The sequence below is a fragment of the Parus major genome, chromosome 3 (genome assembly GCF_001522545.3).
Source record: "Parus major isolate Abel chromosome 3, Parus_major1.1, whole genome shotgun sequence".
Classification (NCBI taxonomy): Eukaryota; Metazoa; Chordata; class Aves; order Passeriformes; family Paridae; genus Parus; species Parus major.
In genome coordinates, this window is record NC_031770.1 from 7,270,406 (window position 1) to 7,284,775 (window position 14,370).

General features: G+C 40.7%; 1 protein-coding gene across 5 annotated transcripts in view; it reads left to right on the plus strand.

The window, feature by feature from the left end:
- Positions 1-7,855, plus strand: part of MACROD2 (mono-ADP ribosylhydrolase 2) — an 850,223-nt gene extending 842,368 nt beyond the window's left edge. For 4 of the 5 annotated variants that reach the window (XM_015620850.3, XM_015620848.3, XM_015620846.3 and 1 more), the window contains 2 exons: positions 2,758-2,826; positions 4,662-7,855. In XM_015620850.3, coding sequence (XP_015476336.1) covers positions 2,758-2,819 — 62 coding nt within the window. In that variant the 3' untranslated portion in view covers positions 2,820-2,826; positions 4,662-7,855. The remainder of the gene's footprint in view (positions 1-2,757; positions 2,827-4,661) is intronic. The other variant, XM_015620847.3, reaches the window with a different exon arrangement.
- Positions 7,856-14,370: the final 6,515 nt, after the last annotated feature.

The window sequence follows — 14,370 nt, forward strand, 5'->3', positions numbered from 1 at the left end:
TCTTTCTATCTTTCTTTCTTTCTATCTTTCTTTCTTTTCTTTCTATCTTTCTTTCTATCTTTTCTTCTGTCCTTCCTTACGTCCTTACATCCTTTCTTTTCTCCTTTTCTTTCCTTCTTTTCTTTCCTTCTTTCTCTCTTCTACCAAAGCTGTAGAGACTACTAAGGCAGTTTTTCCAGCTGGTATTAGATCAAACTTTTCACAATGGGATTGCTCGATCATCTCTTTTTGTTTCAAGCCTGTGGAAAGCTGAATCCTGATTTAAATCAAAACATTAATAATTTGTTGTCATCTCCTGTCCAGGTCTATGGCATAATACCCTAGGCTAAAGAAATTCACTCTCTCTCACAGATGACTTTAACTTGGCTCTCAAGTCTCCCATTTACCTGTCTTCTCCACTTAGGTGCTGGGCTGTCACTCCTGGCTAGCTAACCTTTGAGCACATAACTCTCTTGCAGGGATGAGGAATAATGTTGCACTGCCAAAGTACATCCCTCAGGTCAGCAACAACCACAGGGCTGTGATGGATGGCAATTATTTCCTGGGTTATTTCTTCTCCTCTTGCAAGGAACTTTCATGCTTTTGGGGCAGAAATCGCTGCCTGATCATCATTTGAGCTGATAATTTTGGCCCCCAATGGGTCAAAGATGAAACAGAGAATGTCCACATCACACAGAGATGTCCATTTCTGGCATAAAAACCATCTGTGAAGGTGCAGAAGGAGGTGCAGGTAAAACTGAACTTAGGAGACAGGCACCTCTTTGCACTCCAGGTGCTTCTCTGAGCTGTTGGCTGATATAGCATATTATGGGGAGGTGCAGCAAAACTGCTGAAGTGAGTTAGCAGTTTAAAACCTCTAAAAACCTTGCTTATCAGGGAGAAGCCCTGTTTCAGCTTGCCATGTGATTGGATGTAGAACACCCAGGGCTAATGCTGCCTTTCTGACACCACCTCGTGCTGGGAGGAACCCAGGACTGTGAGCCACATCCCCACCATAGCTGGTGGCAGTTCTTCCATGTGTTCTTGTGCTATGTGCTTCACTGCTGGGCTGTTTTCCAGCCAAACAGAGAGAATTGTGTGGCTGTCCTCATGGCAGCATATGTTGGGGTGCACTCAGTGGTCTGCAGAAGCCCTCCCTGTCCCTAGCAGAGCTCATGCAAAGCTCGTAGGAGAAGGTTCATCTGGGATGCTGACAGAGCCTAACCACAGGTTTCAAGTCCAGATTTATTTTGCAGGAGGTTTCTGTAGAAAGTGAGTGAAGGCTGATGGTATTTTCAACAAATACTGCCAGTGGAGCTGTCCAGTGTAATGATGCTGGGAGTGGATGCTGTTGGCAGTGTGCAGCAGCCTTCCTTCAGTGATCTTTTTATTAAGCATCCTGTCTTTGCTATGCAAATATAGTTAAAGAAGGCAAGCCTGCTAAATGTGATGTGCATCAGAGCTCTGTAATCAGTATTGGATAGTTTTTTGTATTATTCATCACTTACATCCAGGAAGCCATTACAGTATCTTCTCTGCATATGGAAGATAAATAATTTACAAATAATTCATCAAAACCATAACAGGTACATTGACAGAAAAGACTTCATACTGCCTGGCTGGAAGTAGCATCATTACTGATTTGGGGTTTTTTTTCCTTCCTCTCTCCCATCTTATCTTAGTTTCCAAATCCCCTAGTCATGTTTGAGGTTTTTCCCTGTCACCCATGTTAAATGCCTCATAACCTCCAAGTGATAACACAACACAAAGCTGGGGTAAAGAAAGAAAAAAATGAAAAACTGTTTTAATATAAATGGCTTAATTCCATTTCAGTGCAGAACAAATACTAGATACTAGTCTAAAAACTGCAGGTATTTATGTTTAGCCTTGCTACAACCAATCACACCTGCCATAGTTTAGATGGTAGTTTTCACAAATGTCATGGTGAAATTAGTTTAAGCCTTCTATTTTATTTTTTTTTCTGTAATTTTAAATGAAAATAAGGTTGGCTTTTAAATGGATCTTACACTAACAAACTATTATTGTAGGACTATAGTGGCATTGCCTCTGAATCCTTCCCTAGGTTCCAGCAATTTACAGTTCAAGAACTTCTGGAAGCAGCATCTGTCAAACAGAGACAGGATCAAAAGTGTCACAGCTTGACTCCTGCAATTTAGGGCCATGGTTAATGGGACTTGGTAGTGTTAGATTTTTGGTTGGACCCAGTGATCTTAAGGGTCTTTTCCAACCTAAATGATTCTGTTTGTCTATGGAAATGGATCTGTGTTCATCCTGTGGCTCAACCCTGAGTCTTACCAGGGACTTTGTCAGAAGCCAATGTTTGAATCTGAGGGTCAAGACCACTTGGTCCAGTGAAACTCCAGATAACTCTTTCTATCACCTGTTTCTCTGCCTGTGGCCTACAGAAAGAGATGAAGGTCCTTTGCACCTTGAGCTGGACTCCTTGGTCTGCTGCATCCAGACTGGATGGATGTGCACCAAAGAGGAAATCTGGAACCAGAGGCTTGCATTTCTAGTGATGCTAAAGCCTTCCTTCCTTCCTTCCTTCCTTCCTTCCTTCCTTCCTTCCTTGCAGGACTGTTTGTCATAGTGTCCGGGGAACTTCAGGATGGGTCCCCTAAGAGACCTATCTGATGACTAAAGAGATTTCTTAATGCAATAAATGTCCCTTTTGGTTTAAAAGCAGTTATTACTCCACATGATAAACTTAATGAGTATCATTAATAGAGTTTAATGACCATCTCATTTCTTTTTCAGCTGAAATGAATAGTCAAGTTGAAAGTATAAACGATCCAATGGAAACAGAGCGGAAAGCTTAAGTAACAGGTAGGACCTTCACAACTATTTTTTTCTCCCCTATTTTCCATACAGTTTCTATATGAAAACTTGCTTTGAAAACATCTGAATTAAAATTTACCAAAAAAAAAATAAAAAAATAAAAAAATATATAAAAATAGGAAGACAGAATACAAAGAAGTAACTGTCTCAGATGGCCTGTATTACATCATAAAAAGAAAGATTTAATTTGTCAAGCAGATATAGCAGCAATCTGCAGCTGTAATGGGTTTGGGTAGTGCATGGTCTAACATCATCAGAAGGCAAAACAGCACTGAGATAACCCACAGAAGAATAAATGAGCAAACAATTTTTGGCATTGCTTTGGAAAATGACAGGCAACTTACACTGGTTGGAATGAAGCTCAGCTCTGTATGAGCTGTATTCTGGGAACAAAGGGTTCACATTGTAAGGGGTTTGTTGCCCTTGGCTCTCCAGTACCTGATGTCTCTTCAGCAATACCACTGAAAAACAAGGCAAATCCAGACAGCTGCCTTTTGGAGCTTTTTTTTTGGCTTTCCACACTAAATGACAGTGCTGTTGCTGGAGCAGCAGTGGCTGTTGAGACATTGTTTTTCATAGGCATAAGCAGCATTTCTTCTAGACTAAAATGAATAATGTAGTGGGAAGACAGAAGTCCAAGACTCATCCCTAACAAAAAGATGCAGTAGCCATTTCTCTCTCAGAAGTGATTTTCACTGCACACTGCTTCCCTTGGTGTTGGGTTTTTGAGAAATTCCAATATTATCAACAGCAACATGCCATATTTACCCTTGTAATGGGGTTTCATGTAGCACAAGGGCAAGCTGTACAATGGCAGCAGCTATAACACAGAGATTTATTTTATTTATTTATTACTGAACATAACTCTTGGTCCTTACCTGCTTGCAGGTGATGTGTTACTGTACTGCTGGAGTGAGAGGTCTCCCTGATGGTGTCCCATTTAAAGAGTACTGAAGTAAAAATAGGATGCACCCTCAAAATATTAATTAAAATACAGCATCCATAACTCTTCCTCTCCCTCCTTTAGCTTCTTGCTCCAATGAAAAAGAGGAAATAATAAAATCCTTAACTTAAAAATACATCAATATGTTAATACCATTAATCTGTTTAAAAAAAGGTGTTTGAATATTACAGTTTTCATGTGGCCCTTAAGAAGTCTGTTTCTCATGCTGCATTTTCCCAGAGAAATTATTATCTGTGAATGTTTAGGGCTGGAGTAATTTTTGCTCATGGATTAGCAATCAATTAATAAATCTCTCCAGTTCCACTGCAAGATGTGGCTTTGCAGCCATCTTTCTGATACAAAGGGGCCAGATCCTGGGCACACCATGTCTTGCTCAGCAGTTCAGTGGTATGCACAGGATTAGAAGCAGGCATCAAATTCATTGCAGCTCTCTGTCAAAGTCTTCCAAACTCCATTGCTACTGTTTTAATTACTAGGAGTGATCCCCAGGGAGGATTGATCATCCTGTTAAATCTCACAGAATCTCACAAGGGTTGTTTTCAAGCCATGGAGGTCCATTTGCTTCCTGTTTTTAGTACTGTAATGTGTTGTTTGTCACCAAAGCACCTGCCAGAGCTGGGATTATCTGTTATCATCTGTTGCTTGATGGTGCTCTGGAAAACCAAGGCACCCTGGATAAGCAGAGGTAATTTGCTCACCAGTATTAGCTGTTATTTGTAAGCTGTGTCACACACCCATATTGGACAAGAAAAATAAACCATAGGTATCTGTTGCTGGAAACATGAGACCTGGATTCTTTGCAGACATTTGAAAAATTCACTTTTTTCTTTCCACTTTTCTCTCTACTGCTGTGGCGAAGGAAGGATGCAGGAGAGGAGAGACCCAAGGAAACCCTACGGGCAGGCGCTGACATCCTACAGCATCATTCTTGGCTGAAAAGAGCACACGGAGATGATCAGCGGGTTGGGAGGGGGGGAGCTTTTGGGGGAATGAGTCTGCTTTTAATTTCTCTTTGTTCTTCATTCCATTTCGTTCTGTAAGCCTGTTGGAAACAATCATAACATCCCAGGTCTAACAGTGTCTTTCAATTAACCCTGCATTTACAACAGTTTATTCTGAAATGTGAGTCCCTCTCTTACACTGGGTCTTTTTTCCTCCTGCATCATACCATCACACCTGTTTCCAGGCCCACCCCTTTTCTAGCATCTTTATCTTCTTCCCCATGATCAGCCTATGCTGTGCCATGTCCTTACATGTGAATGACACATGTGGCCTCAAACAGCCCACACCCCAAATCCACCCTGCTTTTTCCAGTTAGTTCTGCACATCTCAAAACCAGTGCTGTATGACCTTTGGGTACAGGCAGGCAACAGACATTTCCTCAATGCTGGAAAGGCTGTGCATTCGTGGCATCTTTAAATACAGCTCCCAGCTTTAACAGCTTCACACAGTAGCTTTTGTGAGCCCTCATTACATTTTCCACTGCATATGCATGAATTTTTTTAATTTTTTTTTTAAAGCAATTAACAGTTATTTGGATAAGAATGTCTCTCCATATGTCAATTGTTCTGCCAGCAAATGCTGCACTGAAATTCGTAGAAAAGGAACAAAAGGTTTTCATGTACATTTCCCAACTGTACTGTAACCGAAACTGACAGAAAATACACTGGATGGAAGAGCACGAGACCAGTGTCCCTAGTGGGATGTGCTACAAACTGTATTTTGAAGTGCTGCTAAGAATAATCTGGTGACTTTAGCAAAGTAATTGATTCTAATTTGATATTTGTAAGAAAATAATTGGTTCTGTTCTATTTTTTTTTTCACCCAAAATATTCCTTAATCACAGAATAGGTATTTAATATCTGTCCAGAAAAAAAAAAAAGTAAAATAAAAAGGTGAGACATATCTCTATCCTCCTGTGATCTGGGTTCATCCCAGCTAGAGCAGTTTCAATGATAAATCCTGTGCTGGAGTAACAACACCAAGTCAAGGGTGACCCAAGCATACCTAATAGGGGCTAGGACAGTCAGTGATTGTTGTTAATTCAGAAGGGTGCCAAGGAAAAACAGGGATTGGAAAGTAAAACAGGAAAAGCATCAGATTATATACCGAGAGTACAGCCCCTAGAAAGGCATCCCCCCCACACCTCCTTTCTCTGTGGGACTCCAGCATGTTTGGATCACAAGGTATTTATTTCTGTGTGCTGCCTCCAGTGGTACATTCACCTGGCTGTGACTAGCGCCGGGAGAGGCTCTCAAGGACCTGCTTCATCACCTGGAGTGGATGGACTACTCCAAATTGGATCAATTGTAGGAGTAAATGAGCTAATGTTCATCTGTTAATTGGTTTGAGAATTCTGCTAAGATTACCTATATTTGGTAACTACAGTTCCTCTGGATTTTGTTCTCTCCAAATACTCTTGAAGGGACTCCTTGTTCCCTTTGAGGTGCCTCTGATGCTTTCCTTTCCCAGCTTTGGGGTCATGCTTGACAGAAGATGTTTTTTGGGATGTGGACTTTTCTGCATGCTCCCTTATGTTTCTGTGTATTTTCCATACTGCATTACTATGATTGAAACAGGCTGTCATATTAGGTAGGTCAGGAGTGGATAAATACATCAGGAGGATGGCATAACTGTGATAACTGCAACAGCCTATCCAGTCCCCTAAATGTAGTTCTGTTTGTGCTTCCCCATGGGCAGCATTAACATTAGCCATGAATCAGATGTCCCTCTGTTTTCACCAACTTTGGTTTTAGCAAAGGAGCCAAAGGGACGGCCCCACAGGAGGCTGGATGCTGAGGTGTGGTCATTCAGAAGGAGATAAAGATTCCTTAAATGTCTTGTGAAGACTGACTGGCAGTTAAAGAAAAAAAGTAAGCTTCAGAATGCATCATATTAGACACTCTCTAGCCCCTGAAAGTAATTTCATTTTGCTTTTTATTTAACCTTCATAGAAAGTTGAAACAACCATTTGCCCAATGATGTGCTGGCAAAGCATAAAGTCCAGAAAGCATAAAGCAAGGAAACCTATGAGTAGATTAAGTCCTTACTGTACTGTTTGCAGCCTTGTTTATATCTGTCTTCCTTTGGGTGGGTTTTGATTTGAGTTGTTGGCATTTTTCACCACTCATGAAGTGAGTATACTTTGGCAGCATGAGTTCTCAGCTGTGTTAGTAATAGTTGATGCAGTCAGCCTCTGATGTTCTTCTGGAGATGGAGAAAGGTAAGGAGCTGAGGTTGTGGAAGAACAAGTGTTAAATGGAGAATCACCATACTGGTATTTACATCAAGGATTTTGATTTAAACAAAATGTATTCACAGTAGGTGGTGTAAAGGGAGTAGCAGCCTTTGGGTGCTGATGTTTGCATTCAACATAAGAGGCTGTGCTTGATTGTTGTTTCTCCTGTGTCTGAAAGTGCTCACCCCTACCATTAGGCACAATATTCCTCAGGCTGGTGACTGCTCCCGTGATGACATCCAAAGGTGATACTTAGTCTGTCATAATGGGTCACTGCAGCTAATTGTCACTCTCTATAAAGCACTGAGAAAGCCTCTCTTGGAATTAACACTGTTCTGCTTTAGGACTTGAATGAAATTATATTAAAAAAAAAAAGAAAAAAAAAAAGAGTTTTCTCTATATGCAGTGCATGCCGGCTTTGCTTTTAAAATTACAAAATTTAACAGAGTATGTGGATCTATTTTCTTGGGGAATAGGGATTTTTATCATATTATTCATCCAGGATTTGCCTTACCCTGACATTTGTGATATAAGTTTTAAAAAAGTGTAAAAATTGAAAAAGGTAATTTTCTTGACCAAAAAAATTATGTTTTTACTTCAATGCAAAGAAATGTAGAATGTTGCTTGAAAAATGTCTTCTAATAGATGGTCTAGTAGTTATATGGGTTAACATATGCCTTTTTTGTTACTTTGTCATTTACATGCTTAACCTGAGTCTCGTTACTTTCCTTGTAACTTAAAGAACCAATGCCTTCATAACTATCTTGTTAAAGCAAATCGTTAATAAAGCTTGTCCTGAAGACAAGGCAATGCCACTCGTGTGTTTGTGCCCATGGTGCAGAGGTCAATTTGGCTTTCCATGAAGGACATTTTAGTTTGGATGTGCCATCAGCAACACATGCAGCTGGATCCTCATTAAAATTTATCACCTGGCAGATTCTTGTAAGAACCAGATACCTCCTGGCAGGGGGGATTTTTAGAAGATTTTGCAGCTCAAAGGGGAAAAGGCATTTTGGTCCCATTGTTCCACAAGAGATGTTACAAAACCTGTCCTGTTGCACTAAATCCCAGCATCTGTACCTGTCAAAGAATACTCCATATATATGCAACTCACAGGTATAATAGAGAATTATGTATGCTAGATGTTGTCTTTCCTTTCTACCATGACTTATTTAAAAAATGGATAGGCAGAGGATACTTCAAAGATTGCCAAAGTGATTTTTCTTCTTCCATGTCATCGATGTAGGTGAAATTTTGTGTACCAACCCAGCCTTACTCTTCTCAGCCAAGGCTTTAATCATCAATAACTGAAGTGAGGGGGCAGGCTGTGTGGGCTCAACACTCCCCAGCAAATGGCTTCCTTCTCTGAAGTTTCACCTTTCCTTGTGTGCAGCCCTTGGGCTGCCAGATGGAAGAGGAGATGCATGGCAGTGGGGAACATCTGCCTTTTTGCTGTGTGCAGACCACAAATGTGTGTATGGTCTGAGCTAACCTGAGAGACACAAATACCAGCAATAGCTCTGCTTCTCACTGGCTTCAGCTCTTTTCACTGTATCTCCAGAGCTGTACAGCAGTGGAAGCTCCTACTTTACCCACACTGTGCCTGTTTCTGCTGCAACAGTGTGTGTTTAAAGAGAGAGAAAATAAATTGTCTTCTTAGCTAGAAGAAAGTATTGTCCATCCCACCCATTTGACTAGCACAATGTCAAGAGGAAGAACTCCATGCCATTGTTGGAGTATGAAGAAGGGCATGTGTTAGAAGTGGCACAGGTCCTCCACAGAGATGTTTTTCCGCATGATCTGGATTAGGAGAGTCTTCTTGACAGATTTCTAAACAAAGTCTGAAAAGGAAGGTGTTAAAGTGATGGATTTGTGTCTGGGAAAGTCTTCTGTGGAGATGATTACATTTGGTGTCAATCTGTGTCTACAGAAACATGGGCCCTATTACCCATTTCCCTAAGCAGCTTCTCAGAGAGAGTCTCCAAAAGAAATTGGGTTACCTTTCAGGATTTCCATGTGAATCTCCTCAGAGGGTTATGTGCATGCTTTAAATTGGCTTTGATTCCTCTCCTTAGCGCCCTCACACAGCAGCTTCTGAAGGGGTCATTATGACCTTGACTTATTTGTAAGGTAAGAACTGTGCTTTGGGGATTTTAATTAGACTTGGGGTTAGGCTTTATTTCTTTATTCATTCATTTATTTATTTATTTATTTTATTTATTTATTTAACTGAACAAAAAAGTGTCCAGAGACATTTAAATACCCTAATTTCTCATTCTACTAGAATTATCAGCAGCTCCTTAAAGTAAATGTCAAATCACTATTAATTGTTTCAGAATTGACCGATAAAATATTTATCATCATGAATTCCTTCCAAAAAAAAAAAGAAAACTAAAAAGATTCCTGATGAAAATACAGACAGTGGAGGAGGTACTTGGGGAGGCTGCTCCATCTGGTGGCAGCTCAGGACTCGTGGTTTGGGGTGGGGGGTGCCTCTATTTGCATTACACACAGGTGAAATTGTCCTCCAGTTTAACCCTGTTAAGCATCATCCCCTCCTTGGCAGAAGAGCATGAATCCATGCACTTGGTTGATGTTGGAAAACTTGGTTGGCACTGGCCACTAGACACACCTCACCTATGAAAATTACCTATAAACATTTAAAATCACCAAGCTCTTCCTGGCTTTCCCCAGGAAAGAAATGGAACAAGCTTTTATAAATAATTTTCAGTGCAAGTCTGGGTAGCAGTGCTGCCACCAGCTGCTGCAGAGGCCAGGGAGCCTCTTTGGCCTTTGCCCTGTACTTCCAAGTCCTACTGATTTCACACCACTTTCCAAGCACCTGCTTGGTAGAAACGTCCTTCTGGATAGGACATGTAAGCCTAAATTATAAGATTTTAATACATTTTTAAACTATATAGCAACAGCAAGTCAGGAAATTGTTTTTAAATAGAAGCAGAAACAGAGGAGGAGAGATCAAATCACAAGACAGTTGAAACAAGCAGCAGAGACACACAAATCCAGAGGCACACAAATGGCCATCATGAAATTAAAAATCCCTTCTGTGCCTGGTGTGCCCTTCACAGCACCCCCACACCAGAGCAGGGTGTGTTTATTATTTTCTGCAGAAAAGGGAAATGAGAGGCCAGGTGCTGAGGAGACATTGATTGTCTCTTTCCCCTAGTCAAAGCAATTTTTATGCATTATATATTCTGTATTTACTATAAACTATATATATATATATATATAAAATTATATATAGCAGGTGATGGGTAGTTAATGTATTTCACACCATGTAGTGTATATTATTATATCCTGTATGTGTACTACACCTAATTTAGTTAGATAAAATGCATGCTCTATAGAAAATGCATTAGCTCAAACTTGGGTTTATATAATCCCTAAACACAGGAAAAAGCTGTAACATAATGTCAGTATTTGCATACAAAGTATTTTGTATTAAATAAACTAAAGCATCCAATATCATCTAACATGGAGATGATATCTCCAATCTACTACAAATATGTGGTTTAGACCACATATTATAGACAACATATAAACTATATAAATGTAGATAAATGTAACTTGGGATATAACTGCACCCAACAGAACACTCTTTATAATGTAGTGTATAACCCCTATGCTATACTATTCCATTGTGTACTACTCCTTTATATATTATATTTGTGTCTTACCATATAGGAATTATATCATACTACATGGTTTGTTTAGTAAATGTCATTAGCAAGATACAATACATTACATTATGAAACATAATAAATCTCATCATAATGAACTATTATAAATCTTACACTACACATAGGATTTACTATTATTTATTGTAAATACAACACATTATATGTTTATATGATATGATAAATGATGCAGTAATTAGACAGGTTTTAGTATAGACTGTATTTTATATCTTGTATGTATCCATTGCACATATATTATGTCATTGTAGATTTATTTTTTTTTTGCAGCATATCTACTTAATAAAATTGAACAAAATTCTATATAAAATGTCTTATGTAGGATCTATCATGTCCCAAAGACAACTCCCAGGATAGCTTTATATGCAATCCCCATGTATTACATAGAATATGTAATAATGTACACTAGATGCTACTGAGGAACTTTTCATCAGAAGAATATTATGACATGAGAGCAGGAGTCAGAGAACAAAGACGACTCTGTGATGAAGTTGATTTCTATCATGAGCTAAAAACAGAAACAGAAGTGTTAAAAAACATGTTAACAAAAAGCACTTCTGAGTGCTGCTTTGTTGCTGTTTCCAGTCAAGCCTAGTAAAAACTATAAAAGAGAAAAAAGTAGAATTTAATTTCAGAAAAGAATATAAAGGCTGAAATCACTTTGCTTTTATCCTTTGTCACTGGAAGGCTGACAAAACTTCTAAAGAGAAAGCATTCTGACAGACTTGCACACTTGTTTCTTTTCTGGACACAAAGGGGTCCCTGGATCATGTTTTGGTTTGTTTTTATCTGCTTGACTACATTAAAATGCAGTTGGATGTGGGGCAAACGAAATTTTTTTAGCCCAGTGAGCACCGCAGCAGCTCAGGAGCTTGAGCTAGCCAGCCACCAATCCTGTCTCACAGCTGAGGACTCTGAAAGAACAGCCACTGCCCAAAGTTCAGGCCAACATTTCAGCAGGATGCTGCAGAATTGGAAGGGGATGGAGATGAGCATACACCTGTGTGCTTGGGAACGGGAGGCAGTGGTAGACAGTGGCAGACAGAGACTTTGATCCAGCCGTAGAGAGCACATGGCAGCCCCAGCAGTGTGACCCCAAAGAGGGAAAAGAAAACCCCACAAGCAAGAAAACAAAACACTTTTATTTTGCCAAAAAGAGAAAAGAGATATGGAGCTGTGAGCAATGAAAATGCTTCCTGTTGTTTTAGCCTTGCTGTGGGTGGAGAGAACAGACCTGAGATAAAGCATTGCCTCCTTTGCTTCAGCAGAGTTACCCATTTCATGAGCCATTTTTTCTGCTGGTAGAGACAACCTGCTACACCTTCCCTGCAATGACTGGCCTTGTATGTCAAGCAAGAGAGACAGCATAATTGAAACTACTTCTGCTAAAACTCTGACTTGCATTGCTGAACCCCAAGGAAAAGAAGACTTAAAGATGGGTTATGCTTTTGGACTTGGTGGCTTCCCAAAAATGGCTAAAAGAATAATAGTGTCATAGGAAAGCAGAAGCTCCCATGGGGAGTTAGGAAGGGGTTGTAGGCAGCAAATGCCTGTTTTGGTGCAGCACTGCTACATAGCACACACCTCTCTTAAGCCCCCTATCCTGAGACCTGCTTGGAAGAGATGATGTCCCAAAGACATCTGCAAATCCTGGGCTGCCACAATACTCTGGTCCTCATTGTGAGCCTGAGCCTCTGGTAGCTGGCATCTTGTTCAAGCCAATATGAAAAGCCTGTCTTTCAGACACTCAGTTGACACAACCCAACACTCACTGTCTCCAGTCAGCTGAAACTAAAACCAACCTTAAACAAACAATTGTATAAAAAAAATCCTCTTCAAAAAGTCTGAATCTGTCAGAGGGAAAAAAAACCTTCCACAGCTTCACAGTATTTTCAAGCCATTACAATGAAAACAATATTTGGAAGTGGCCATCATCTCATCAGGGCCTCTCTGCACTGTTCACCACTTTCAGGCTCCATCCTGGTCGCCTGTGGGTGAAAGAATCACATTTTGAAAGGAGGGAAAGTCTAATTTCATCTGTTTCTGAGGAAGTGATGACAACCTCTTTCTTTTTGCAAGTTTCTCTTTTCCCTTACCTCAAAGATTGTTGTGGTTTCTGAGAGACTGCTGCTTCTCGGGGCAACATCATCACAACTAGAAAGCCCCCAGTTAAATCCCTCACTAGCCTGATGCACATTTAAATAACAACAGGAGACACTCAAAAGCTCCGATGTTCTGCTGAGGAGTAATTGGACTATCCCAAATTTTGACATTTAAATCATTACAAACTCTTTTGGCATTTTCTTTACTACTCTACACTTCCCTTTCCTGAGTCTTCTTACAGGGTAGAGTTTGTGAAGGACTGTCAGCTGTGAAACCAAAGACAAGACACTGGCGGGAAGCTCAGAATGCTTGTTCAGGCATTTATGCTGGCTGCTGCTGAGTGACCCCAGGCAGGCTCATGTTACATGTTAGCCAGGATTATTGCCCTTTTTTTTATTCTCTTTGGGGGAAATAGGCCTTTCTGAGGATTTGGAAACATTAGAAGATGCTCTGCAAGTACTCATTGCCAGGGGACAGCTATTGGACATTGCCAAACACAGATGCAGGGAGGAAGACTGCACTAGGTTTGTATGTATTTTAACTCAGTGGCAACTAATTGCCAGGCACCAAACATAAATAACTTTGTGACAGGAAAAAAACCTGAGACAAGGTATGCTATAAGACAGGGTGTCTCAGCATGGTCAGGTTGCTGCTGGAGGCATTTGAGGCAGATCAACCTCCTGTGCAGCGTTTTTTAAAGACTAGAAGGATGGACAAGGTCAAGGATTAAGGGGCTCATTTATCTTTGTACATCTCCCTGGCTTCATTCTCCACTTGGTCTCTTGCAGTGTCCCTACAAATGCTACTGGCATTCATGCAAGGCAAAGCCATACCAATCTCTGAGCCTGGGTGAGGTGATTGTTGGCCACTCCAGGACCCTCTGGATCCCAGTAACTGTGGTGAAGTAGGACCCAGAGGGTCATCCACATAGGTAGATAGTGAGTGCATCCAGGGTGAGGCTTAAGGCACCTTCATCCCACAGTGCAAGCAAAGCTCACCTCAGGCATCTACAACCCTCTCCAGTTTCAGCTCTGCAAGACAGGCATCATACTCCAGACTGCATGATAACCTGATTAGGTGGTATGGCACATGGCCTTGACTAATCCTCTGGGCTGGAACTCACTCTCCTCTCCGTGAAATCTACAATGGAGAGGCAGGTCTACCCCTTTCTTTAGAGATGACAGACGCATCTCTAAATGTGGATGATATTTAGGAGGGACCCAGCATTGTTGATGTCCAATTGGGAGGATCAGAAATACTGTGGTCTTCTGATTCTAGATCACATTGTCCTGATCAGGATTATTTGGGGTTTAGCAATTGAAATTTGTGAAAGTTATGATTTGGGGCATCTAACTCTGCTCCTAACCCTGATAGCACCCATGATGACAGGGTGTACTTCAGTCCTTCATGCTATTTCATCAGCATACCTCCCTGCAGGGAGAGTTAACATCTCTAGTGGGCACAGGTCTCCTTGGGGAACCCTTGGTGTGTGGCTCAGCTAATTGGAGAGGCCA